Genomic DNA, 12,725 nt, shown 5'->3' with positions numbered 1-12,725 from the left:
GTGAAAAGATGTTTGGAGGACAGAGATAAAGGCATACAACATCTGGCTGGGAGCTTGGGAGCAGACAACCGATTCAGACACTATCAAGCACCCAGAACAAGCTGAAGTGTAATGATGAGTAATGATAATAACGGTGATAATCAAACAGCAGTTAATACATATAGTATTTACCATATGTCCTGTTCTAAAGAACTTTACGTGAATTAACTCAGTGAATCCTCATATAGTCTTTCAAGTAGGTACAATTATTTCCCTCATTTTAGAGTTGAGGTTAAGTAATTTGCCCAAGGTTATATAGTAAGGAAGTGGCAGGATAAGACTGGGATCCTATACGGAGTGTCCGAAAGGCCTGGGTAGTGTTAGCCTTGACTTACAGTCCTTTCAGCAGCTGTTTCATCATTCTCAATGGACTCACTCCTGAGAGCAGGACTGAGTCTAGTGCACCTTTGTTTTCTCTAGAACACTTAGGTGGGCTCTACACTTAAGTTTAAGTGGGCTCTGCACTTAGTTAGAAGCTACACATATAGCCTCTTTGAATAGACTATCTTTACTGGAATGAGCGTCTTTATACAAAATAGATGAATGAAGTCTTTCACAGTGGTTAGAACACTGGACAGGAAGTCCTGGATCTGACTAATTGAGGCATTCACCTCTGACTCAGTGTGTGACTCTGGGCAAATAACCTAATGGCTGAATGCTACAAAGTTTCCAACTGTAAAAGAGGAAAACAAGTATCCAGAATACTTCCCAAGGACACAGTGAAAATATAGTAATAAATACATATATTAAATTCTTGCTATACGTAAGAGGGAAGGTACAAGAAACCGGGATATTTTTATTTCAATGTAACTTCACTAATCAGCAAATATACCTTAGGAGCTAAACAATCTAGACACTATGGGATTACAACAGAACGATAAGATGATTTCTGCTAGTCCCTATTTAAAAATCGGATTTAATGGGCAAGATCAGTTAGAGTGGTAAATAGAAATTATTTAGTAGAACGTGAAATTGGGAAAGTACATGGAGCTCACTCTGTCCAACATACATAAATAGAAAATGAAATCTAAAAGAGGGAAGTAATAGACTCAGGAAGAGTACTATCAACGCAGAAACACTTTTCCTCAAGGAAGAGGTCTGGGCTCTGGGTTTGAAAGTCAGCTGAAGAGGTTACCATCTGTGAGACCGGGGGCCAGTGCTTAGCTTCTCTGAACCAATTCCTTCTCTCGAAAATAGTGGTAACAACTTACTTCAGGGAGCTGTTGTGAATTTAAAGTAACACCAAGCGTGTAAAACTTGAATCTAGGGCCTAAGCGCCACAAGTCAACTCTTATTACTGTTACTTCAGTAGGAGAAAGGTCTTTTCTGGCTCTTTTCCTTTAACACAAGCCATTCTCTCTCCAGTCAGACCCCATTCACAAGGCGGAAACCCAAGAGAAATGTGGTTTTGGTGCACAGGTCGGAGACGGGCGCTGCAGGAACGCGGACCGAGCCACCGCGGGCGGCAGAGCACGGCACCCCCTCGGCAAAGTCCCTCTTCCATTTCCTTCCCTTTCTTTCTGAAAAGGAACACCCCCCCCCCCCCAGCCCCCGCCGCTAGGTCGCTAGCCCCAGTCTGGCTTCTCTCCGCGTCTTCGCAGGGCGCGCGGGCCCCCCCCCCCCCCCCCGCCCATTCCTCCCCGGGGCCCCCGCCCGTCGCCGAGGCGCTGGGAAGCCGGCGCGCCCGCAGGCACTGACGCGGGCAGGCGGGGGGAGCAGCGGTTTCTCGCTGCGCGCCTCTCAGGAGCTTTACGGCAGGGCTCGTTCCCGGCTCCGGCCGCCAGCCCCAGCCTCCTGAGTCCGGAGCGGGGACTGGCGGAGGCCGAGAGGGAGGGAGCGCGAGCGAGGAGGCACGCGCCCGCCGGTCCGCGCCCAGACCGCCGCGCCGCCGCCGCCCCGGCAGCCATGGCCGAGCGCCGCGCCTTCGCGCAGAAGATCAGCAGGTAAAGCGCGGGCACCGGGCGCCGCTCCGCAGCCGGAGAAAGGGCCGGGGAGTCCCGCCAGGCCCGGCCTAGGAGGCGGGTGGGTGTGGCGACGCGGCAGCCGGGATCCCGCGGCCTGCGGGCTGGGCGGCGGGGCTCGCGGCCGGTGCAGCGGTCGCCCGGGCCTCGCACAGTCCCCGAACCCCGGCCCTCACCCTCGCCTGGTCGGGGGACCCGCGGAGCGCTGGGCGCCCGCCTCCGCCGCAGCTCGGGCGGCCCGGGCCTGGAGTTGCGCGGCCGCCTATGGAAGGGCGGGTAGGGGAAGCACCTCCGCCGGCCGGGGGACCGGCGCTTCCCAAATTCTTTGTGTCCTCCCCTCCGGCGCCGGGGGCAGCCGGGGCGCTCGGCCCCCGCGCTCTCCCCGCCCACTCCCCCGCCGGCCCGCGGCAGGGGCCGGGGTCCGCCCTCGTCTCCACCCCAACAAAAGGAGCGGCGCGGCGGGCTCCTGGCGGGTGGGAGGCCACCCCTCCTTCACGCCTCGGTCCCTTTTTGAGAAGCCTGACAGGGACCCTCTCTGCACCCAGGGGCCCCGTTCACGCAGAATTTAGAACGTACGGCCAACGTGAAAAGTTGGGAGCCCGTGGGCTGCACCTTCGCCGAGCAGCTGCTGAGCGTGTGACGCCCGGGAGGCTGAAGCTGGAGGTTAATACCATGTGCATTCCAGCGCGCCCCGGTGCCGTCCGAGCCCGAGCAGGAGGACGGTGGGCCCCGTTCCTTCCACGCCGGCCCTCTCGCTCCTGTTTGAGGGGTCTGGGAGTGAGCAGGCGATGGGGGCTGAGGTTGCCCGGGCTTTTGCCTATTTGCGGTGTGTCGATCGCCACCTTTCTCGCTCTCCCTCCCCCGCGCCCCCCCCAACCTAAAAGTTGAATTACTGTGGAGGATTCTAATATTTGTAGAATTTCTTTGTAGAATATACTAATGGTAAGACCACGTTTTTGGTTTTAATGAGGCCATATTTCTATGAATTATGATGTCCTAAGAAAAGAAACATTCAGATGTGGTTTTTTTTTTTTTTTTTTTTTTTTTTTTTTACAATTGTATTTTTGCGGCTCTGGATCTTTTTAGTTTAATGACATTTCTTAAAGAATTTTTGGACTTCCCAAATAGGTCTCTTTCTTAACTGCCTGGATTTCCATAACCTAACATTTCTCTGATTTAAGCTCTGGGCTTATTTTTTTTTTTCCTTCGAGTTTTACAACACATACTTTATCTTCTTAAGAGGGAAAACAGCAAGTACTAAAGAGCACGGGCTCTAGTGTCAGACTGTGACATGGGTTCAGATCCCTACTGTTATTTTCTCATTTACCACCTTGGCCAAATTGTTTAAGCTCTCTTAAGGTTTAGTTTCCTCATCTGGAAAATGGGTATAATACCAGTACTCAGACTATAGAGTTGTTGTGAAAATTAAGATCCCCAACCTTTTTGGCACCACGGACCAGTTTCATGGAAGCCTGAGGAGGGGAGGGCGGCTGTGGTTGGAGGGTTTGGTGGGGGGCAGGCAGGAGGCAGAGCTCAGGCGAGCTTTGCTTGCATCTGGGTTCCTAACAGGCCCGTTTGCAGCCCAGGGATTGGAGACCCCTGGTGTAAAGTGTTTAGCATAGTGTATGGTCTGTAATAGTTATCACTGAACACGTAATTATTTGTATATTCTAGGGAGTTGTGATAGGTTGAATATAAAATTATTACTTTTTTTTGGTAAAACAATTGAGCCTTTTTTCTAAAGGCAATGCTGGTTTTAAAAGATATGTTAGTTGACACACATGCTTAGTATTAATTTCTCTTTAATGTAACCAAAAGTTAATCTCTGAGAACACTGCGCTAATCAAGAATGTGCATATTAGGCAGTTAGATATAAAATATATCCAATGTCTAGTTCTCCATCAGTGGGATTTGTACTCAGATGGGACAGGACAAAACACACACACACAATCAGTTTTGCAAAACAGCACTAAATTCAAATTAATATAGCCTTGTACAGTTGTAAAGTTAAGGCAATGGAAATACAGAGCCGTGTGTTTATTAGAGAGATACGAGGTAGCCATGGCAGTGATTGGTGATTGATTGGATATTGAAGGTGAGGAAGACTGAGGAGTCTCAGATGACCTCCATGTTTCTGACTTGGGAAATTGGGTGGATGGTGGAGGCAATTATTGAGGTAAGGTAAGGAAAAAGATGCTTAAGAGTGGAAATGAGGTGTGATGGATACGATGATTTAGTTCTGGGCATGTTGATTTTGAGGTACTCATGGAGCATTCTAAGAGAAACGTCTACTAGGTTGTTGGTGCACATTTAAAGTTCAGAAGAGAGAGACTGGGCTGAAAATCTAGGATTGGGAGTCTTCAGGAAGTTGATTGTAATTGAAGCCAGAGGAGTAGAGGAGAGTCCAGGAGAAATGTACAGACTTAATTTGGAGGGAAGACCAAGGACAGAACTGCTATAGATGGTGAATTATTATCTGCTTATTATGAATGAAAGGTACTTTCTTCCTTGTTGCCAAATATGGCTGAATAATACTTCTGAATAAATTCTTGTTTTGCTTCTTAGTTTCCTACTATAGGAAGTATAGCACAGACTTTGGAGGCAAACTACCTACTTTGACATCCTAGCACTGCTCTTCATTGAGTAAACTTGGGCATGTTACTTCACCTCGTTATGCCTTATTTTCCCTATCTATAAAATGGGATAACAGTGGGAACTACCTTCTAGGGTTGTTGCAAAGGTTAAGTAAATCAATACATGTAAAGTGCTTAGAACAGTGCATTTTAGTAGTGCCCAGTAAGTATCAACTATTTTTTATTATTAGAGTATTTATAGTATGGCTTAGGACCTCTTCTGGGTAGAGATAATCTTTTTTTATCATGTGCGTATATGAAATTTGTTGCTCTGTGAAAAACCTGTTGTTTTTCGGACACCCCCCCCTTTTTTAAAGCTTTATAATGGTCAGAAACCTTTACCTAAAAAGAATTATGCTGATTTCTTTCCTGGCTCAGTTATTCCCTAACCATTTGCTGTTATTTTAGTGCTGTTATTTTTCTGAAGCTGTGATTTGGTAATTTCTCCAAGCTCTTTACTCTGTATCACTGATCGTACTACCTACCTCAGCTCATCGTAGAAAGCAGCGCGTGCATTTTGTCCAGATTAAGTATTGCCTCTCGTCTCCCTACTTCTTGAGAACAAGGCATGTGCATTGTTAACCTTTATAATCACCCTCAGTATATAATAGGTACAATTTTTGGAATGTTGACTGTAATTAATGATCTAGGGTTTTGTCTGGATTATTTTGTCCTGTGACGTGATATTCTGCAGTAGTGAGGAGCATTTGTGTATTTTTAAAATACTTTTTTATTGCTTTCTCATTTCCATAACCCAGAGAGGCAGAAGAACATAGTAAAAAAGAATACAGGCTCCCGGGAACATTGTACAGGTTGAAATTCTGTTTATACAGTGTCACATAATAGCTATGTAATTCTGGGCAGTTGATTTAAACTCTCTGTCTTCACTTCTTCATCAGTAAAATGGGGATAATTGACTCCATAAGGTTAATGTGAGTATTAAATGAGTTAATAAATGTAAAACATTTAGAACTTTTCCTGAAACATAATAACCATTCAGAAAAATGTTAGCTGCTGCTATTCTTATTCCTGTGTTATTTTCTATTATTATTCTTTCTGTAATCCAGGAATTGAAGTTTACAGAACATGAGATTATTTGCCTAAATTGGGACTCAAATCCTAGTCCTCTGATTGTAGGTCTTACATTTTGTTCAACTGTATTTTCTTTCTGCAAAATATTTTCTGGAGTAGTTCCAGATTTTCTAACCGTGCCACTGTTAGCATCTCAAAAGTTACCCTTGCCTTCTGAGTCTTGTTTTTGTTAATTTAGTATCATTTTGCTGCCTAAGAAGCAGAATTTAATGAAAGGCTTCATCAGATCTTTATTTCTAAGGAAATTTAGCATGAGTAGGGTTTCCTAGATATAGGCTTATTTATAAACTCAGTTGTTTTTAATCTTGAACCACTTTATGACTCTGACTAGAGAGGCCCAATCTTCAATCTGCTGAATCTACTTTGTTCAATTCATTGTCTTACTCCTGATCAAAGTAAATCCTTTCCAGTTAGTATTAACTACTTCAGTGCTGCCTTTAGTTTTCTTAAAAACACTTTTTAAGTATATTTTATTCATTATGCTATTACAGTTGTCCCATTCTTTTTTTCTCTTCTTGATGCCCCCACCTGGTGCCCCCATTCCTTCCAGCATTCCCCGCCTTAGTTCATGTCCATGGGGCACACACATAAGTTCTTTGGCTTCTCCATTTCTTATACCATTCTTAGCCTCCCCTTGTCTATTTTGTACCTACCAATTATGCTTCTTATTCCCTGTACTTTTTCCCTCGTTCTCCTCCCTCTCCCACCCCCTTGCTGCTGATAACCCTCCATGTAATCTCCATATCTGTGATTCTCTTCCTGTTCTAATTATTTGCTTAGTTTGTTTTTTATGTTCAGCTTGTTGATAGTTGGGAGTTTGTTCTCATTTTACTGTTCATAGTTTTGATCTTCTTTTTCTTAGATAAGTCCCTTTAACATTTCCTATAATAAGGGCTGGGTGATGATGAACTCTTTTAACCTAACCTTACCTGGGAAGCACTTTATCTGCCCTTCCATTCTAAATGAAAGCTTTGCTGGATACAGTAATCTTGGATGTAGGTCCTAGCCTTTCATGTTTCAATACTTCTTTCCAGCCCCTTCTTGCCTGCAAGGTTTCTTTTGAGAAATCAGCTGATAGTCTTACGGGAACTCCTTTGTAGGGAACTCTCTGCTTTTCTTTAGCTGCTTTTAAGATTCTCTCTTTATCTTTAACCTTTGACATTTTAATTATGATGTGTCTTGGTGTGGTCCTCCTTGGGTCCAGTTTCTTTGGGACTCTCTGAGCTTCCTGTACGTCTATTTCCTTCACCATTGGGGAAGTTTCCCTTCATTATTTTTTTCAAATAAGTTTTCAATTTCTTGCTCTTCCTCTTCTCCTTTTGGCAGCACTATGATTTGGATATTGGAACATTTAAAGTTGTCCCAGAGGTTCCTAAGCCTATCCTCATTTTTTTTTTTAATTCTTATTTCTTCATTCAGTTCTGGTTGAATGTGTATTTCTTCCTTTTGTTCCTAATCGTTGATTTGAATCCTGGCTTCCTTCCCATCACTGTTGGTTCCCTGTATATCTTTCTTTATTTCACTTTGTATAGTCTTCACTTCTTCCTTTATTTTGCGTCCATACTCAGTCATTTCTGTGAGCTCTGTGAGCATCTTGATTACCAGTTTTTTTTTAAGGTTTTATTTATTTATCTTTAGAGAGAGGGAAGGGAGGGAGAAAGACAGGGAGAGGAACATTGATGTGTGAGGGGCACATTGATTTGTTGCCTCTCGCACACTCCCAACCCAGGACCTGGTTCACAACCCAGGCATGTGCCCTGACTGGGAATTGAACCTGAGACCTTTCTGTTTGGAGGCCAGAACTCAATCCACTGAGCCATACCAGCCAGGGCTGATTATCAGTGTTTTAAATTCTGCATTTGATAGGTTGGCCATCTCCTCATCACTTAGTTCTTTTTCTGGAAATTTCATCTGTTCTTTCGTTTGGGTCATATTTTTTAGTCTCAGCACACTTGTTAAGTTGTAAGGGGCGGAGCCTTAGGTATTCACCAGGGCGAGGCAGCCTACTTCGTGCTTTGTGGTGCTGTATGTGGGGGAAGAGTCAGAGAGGGAACCATGCCTGTTGCTGAGCTCTTTCCCCACTTTCAAGAGACTGGAAGTTTCTCCTGCCACCCCAACCTCCACAGGTTTTTACAGCTAGAGATTCTGAGGCCATTTTGCCTGTGCTGGAACCCTGGGGAATGTCTCGCTCCCCAGTTGTTCCTTCTGGCTTATCCTCATGCGAACGTGGGACCCTCCGGTCTGCCAGCCGCCACCTTGCCACGCATCCTCTCTGCCCCAGCTGCCCATCTCTGCCCCTCCTACCCATCTGGATGAGTGTTTCTTTAACTACTTGGTTGTTGGAGTTCCATATAGTTTGGTTTTCTGACAGTTCTGGTTGTATTTTGTTTTTAAATTCATTTTTTCCTACGTTTGGTTGTGCGAGGAGGTACTGCAAAGCGTATCTACCTATGCCTCCATCCTGGCCGGAACTCCAAAATCACTTTGGACATATACTTTCCCTGACCCTTTGTTTCAGTCATCTCACTAACTCTTAATGCTGAATAATCTAACGTATTTCTTGCTCATGAGCTGCAGAGTAGTGCTAGAGGGAAACTAAAACAGTCCAAAGTTGATCTTTTATTAATTAATGGTTTCTCACTTGAAGTTTACTCCAAATCATTTCTCTTATTTATCATCATTGTTTTCCTATACCATCTTTTCCTGAAAAGTTCAACATGAGTTCTTCATTTAACCTCAGCATACTACTGTGCCAGTATGTCATTTAACTGCCTTTCTCTTGAGCATGAAAGGTGTCTTACCCCTAAAGCTTACCTATTGTATTGTACTTTGAATCCCGTACTTTGCCACCTCCCTCAGAGCTTTGATTTCACAATATTCCCCTGCTTTGTAGCATCTTCAATCTCTTCCATTTTATGGGTACTTCCCTTAAACTGTAAGCCCTAATATGCCTTTCTCATCATAAAACAAAGAACCATTGAGTCTTCTGGCCTTTGGAGGTGCCAACCAATCATTCCTTTTTCCTTTCTAGTCATATTTCTCAATTGTATGTGGTATAGTCACAACTACTTCCTTCTTGTTCTCATTAATCCTTGGGCCATATGGATGTGCTTGCCGTGTACCTTATATGAACTTGAATTATAGAACTCTTGAAGATTAGGAAACTTTGACCTTTTTCTTTTCTGATTTCAGGAACTACTGCTTGTTTTTAAAAATTTTCATATGCCCCCCTACTGTGCTCCCTCCTATTTTATATTGCTTTTCAGAACTCTGTGATGGCTGGTCTAGGTCATTTTATCTCCAGTGCTTGGCACAGTCTGTGTAAACGGGACACATAGAAGTGTTTAATGAATGCCACCCTGACGCCGTGGAGCATCTTTCATTACCTCAGTTCTAGATGACCACAACCGGGTCTTAACTGAACTACTCTCTCCCTCTTCTAATTCAATGTGTTGCAAATGAATTCTCTCTAAAACAGCGTTAACATGGCATTCGCTTGTTCAAGAATATATAGTGGCTTTCTATTATGCTAAATTCAAACTCTGGCTTGCATTTTAATGTCATCTATAATCTGGTCCCCCTCTGGTTGATTTGTTCTCTAGCTTGCATGTTGTACCAGTCTGGTGTTTCCACTGCATCCCCACAAATTTTCTTCTCTTTTGCTCTTCTGGGTTTTTTTTTAGAATGTTTTTCCTTTTCTTTTCCAAATCTTACCCTTTTCTTCTCCAAATCTTACCCTTTTCTTCAGATTATTCTAAGCCACTGTCCTTCACTTTGGGGATAACCATTTCCTTGCTTTTCTTTATTGTCTTCTTACCACCTATTAGTGCATCCCTAAGCAATAACATTTTTCTGGTTTTGAATTCATTTGAATATAACCATACTGTATGTTTGTACGCTTTCCTGTCTTGCTTCTTTTGTTTAATATTATATTTGTACCTGAGATTCATTCATGATGTTATGAATAATTGAAGTTTATTCATTTTCATTGCTTTATTTGTTTCATTGTATAAATATACCACAATTTTCCATCCTACAGTAGATGGATATTTAGGTTGTTTCTAGTTTTTGACTGTTAGAAGCAATGATCCTATTAACATTCCTGTACATTTAGTCTGGTGTACATGTGCATGAGTTTCTCTGTGGTAGACCCAGCTATGAAGTTGCTGGGTCTTAGTTATTTTATTGCTTGTCATAGCAGTTTTATTTATCATCAAGTTTACTGGGTAATGCCAAACTGTTTTCTGAGATAGCTGTAGAAATTTACACTTCTGCAACAATGTTGCTTTAAATAGTTACATCATTTGGTATTGCCAGCGTTCATTTGGTATTGCCAGCGTTTTCATTTTTGCCAATTCAGTGGATACATGGTGCTATTTTACTATAAAAGTTTTAGTGTGTATTTACTTGATTACTAAAGAGATTGAGCTGGTTTGTATGCTTATTGACCATTTGAATACCCTTTTGTAAATTGCGTATTTATATCTTTTGCCCTTCTTTCCTTTTGTTTTTTTCCCTTGGATTTTGTCTTTTTTGTGTGAGTACTTTATATACATTTAGTGTATTAGTCATTTATGGATTATATGTGTTGCACATATCTTCCTACTCTGTTTTTAATCCTTTTTATGGAGTCTTTTCAAAACAGAGTTCTCCATTTTAAAGTAACTTATCAGTCTTTTTTTGATGGTTACTACTTTTGGAGTCATCTTTAATACCCTGAGATCTTTAAGATATTCATCTGTATTATCATAAACTTGTAGTTGTGTCCTTTGTATTTGGGTTTATATTCTGCCTGAGCTTGACATGTGTATGATGTGAAATTTTAATTTTTTTTCAGAATGTATTATCCTTTCTCCATTGGTCTTTTCTGACACTTCTGTAATAGATTGTATGTCCTTATTTGTGGGTTTTTTCAGGGCTGTTTTGTTCCGTTGGTCTGGTTACACATCTTTTCACCAATTATAAATGATCTTTGTTCTAATAAGTCTTAGAATTTGGTAGAATAACTCCTCCCACAGTTTTAAAGTGTCTTGTCTGCTTTTAGCTCTTTGAATTTTCATGTATATTTTAGAAAAGCCCGTAAATCCTATTAGAATTTGATCAGGATTGCATTGAATCTATACATCAGTTTAAGGGAAATGTGACATCTTTATCATATTGAGTTTCCAATCTGCGATTATGGCGTACTCCTTCTATTTAGTTCTTTAAATTGTACAATGAAATTTTATAATTTTTTTGTAACTTTCTTACATTTCTTTTATTAGACATATTTCTAGGTATATAAGGATTTTGTTTCCAGCTGTATAAACCTTGCTAAACTCGTTAGTTCTAAAAATGTATCTGCGGATTCATTTTCTATATAGGCAACCATGTCATCCAGAAATCGTGAATTTTTGTTTCTTCTTTTCCAAACCTTATAACTATTTATTTTTTTGTCTTGCTCTATATGCTATCACCTTGCATTACTGTGCAGATTATTATCATTTCTATTCAACATTATGTTAATATTGACGATCCTCATTTTGTTGATGATCTCAAAGCTTGATGGTTGCTATAGGTTTTTTGGTCTGGGTTCCCTGAAAATGAGACTGAGGCAAGGATGAAGATTTGAGACTTTACCTGGGAACCATAATTCCAGGGCATCAAAGGAGAAAAGGGAAGTGCTGCAGAAAAGGAGGGGAAACAATAGAAGGTGACAACTTACCTGTTTGGCCACTGCTTCCCAAAGAGCTGGAGAGAGATTGTTGACAGGTTGCTTGCTTGGCCACACAGCGTGTTTTTATGGAGGAACAGTTCCTCAGTTCAGTAGATGGGAGTCTGGAAGAAGATATATGAGGTCTGTCCATAAAGTATCTAATCATATACTATGAAAAATAGAGACATTTCTTGAAGAAGATACAAGATGCAAGAAACATTGTACATAGGACAATGACGCCTCAGTCCCCTTCAGAGTAGGCACCTTGTGACCTTACACAGTTCTCCCAATCACCATCAGCTGCCCCGTCATTTTTCTGAATTCTCATTGATGGTCTGAAATCTCTTCCCTTTCAAAGGTGATTTTAGTTTTGGGAAAAGCCAGAAGTCACAGGGTGCCAAATCTAGGCTGTAGGGAGGCTGAGCCACCTGGGTGATTTTATGTTTTGCCAAAAAACTGCACTAGACTTGATGCGTGAGCTGTTGTGTTGTTGTGAGGAAGCTGCCAATCACCAGTCGCCCATAGCTGTGGCCTCAAGCTTAACACAAAATTTGATGCAGATTCGTTGTTCTGCTCTTTCAGTCATTTTGAATGTGACGGCCACACTGTACATATCCTAGCTCAAAGGTGTCTACCACCCCCACTGACTAGTACAGTGAGGTCATCATTGTTCATGCTTGTGTATTCCAGTCCACTCTACTTGGCTGCCTGCTTACATCGATGTTGTGCAAACTGTTCTCGTTATATTAACAATGATTGAACTTTTTCCTGACAGACCTCATGTATCTACCTGCATTGCTCTTGCATCTTGTTTTCCATTAGTCAATTCAATCTCCTCAGAGAGATCACTCCTCTTCACTTCTGGATTATAATATTTGGACCCTTTTTGCAACCATGCTAGATGTCTCACTACTTTTTCAGTGGTTTTTTACAGAGGAGACTTTGGTTGCAAGTGACAGAAATTCAAATCATATTAATTTGCACATAAAAAGTGTTGACTCACATAACTGAGTACATCTGGTCCAGAGATACCTATGATAGCAAGCTCTTCTCTTCATGTCTTGAATGGATATTCCACTGAATTATAATGAGAATTGGTGGCCCCAGGCTCAAATCCTGCCAGTTGAGTTCTGTCAGGAAAGATCCAGCAACTCAATTATTGGTCTGGCTTGGGTCACATGTTCTTCTTTGTACCAATTACTATGTTTAGATATATAGGGGTCTTGGCAGGTCCTGGGTCCCGTGTCGTCCTACTCTGTGGCTTGGAGGAGGGATGTGATGGTGTCAACCCCACCCAGTCCCAAG

At 42.3% G+C, this 12,725-nt stretch overlaps 1 protein-coding gene across 9 annotated transcripts in view; it reads left to right on the top strand.

The window, feature by feature from the left end:
* Positions 1-1,765: 1,765 nt before the first annotated feature.
* The window catches only part of DOCK7 (dedicator of cytokinesis 7), a 209,406-nt gene continuing 198,446 nt past the window's right edge, over positions 1,766-12,725 (top strand). For 4 of the 9 annotated variants that reach the window (XM_053921496.1, XM_053921494.2, XM_053921492.2 and 1 more), the window contains exon 1: positions 1,767-1,982. In XM_053921496.1, coding sequence (XP_053777471.1) covers positions 1,945-1,982 — 38 coding nt within the window. In that variant the 5' untranslated portion in view covers positions 1,767-1,944. Of the gene's footprint in view, positions 1,983-12,725 lie in introns of all 9 variants that reach the window. The other 5 variants (XM_053921497.1, XM_053921495.2, XM_053921493.2 and 2 more) reach the window with 2 other exon arrangements.

Source organism: Desmodus rotundus, chromosome 3 (genome assembly GCF_022682495.2).
Source record: "Desmodus rotundus isolate HL8 chromosome 3, HLdesRot8A.1, whole genome shotgun sequence".
Taxonomy (NCBI): Eukaryota; Metazoa; Chordata; class Mammalia; order Chiroptera; family Phyllostomidae; genus Desmodus; species Desmodus rotundus.
The sequence above is the reverse complement of the archived record's forward strand: the minus strand, read 5'-3'. Positions and strand labels throughout refer to the sequence as shown.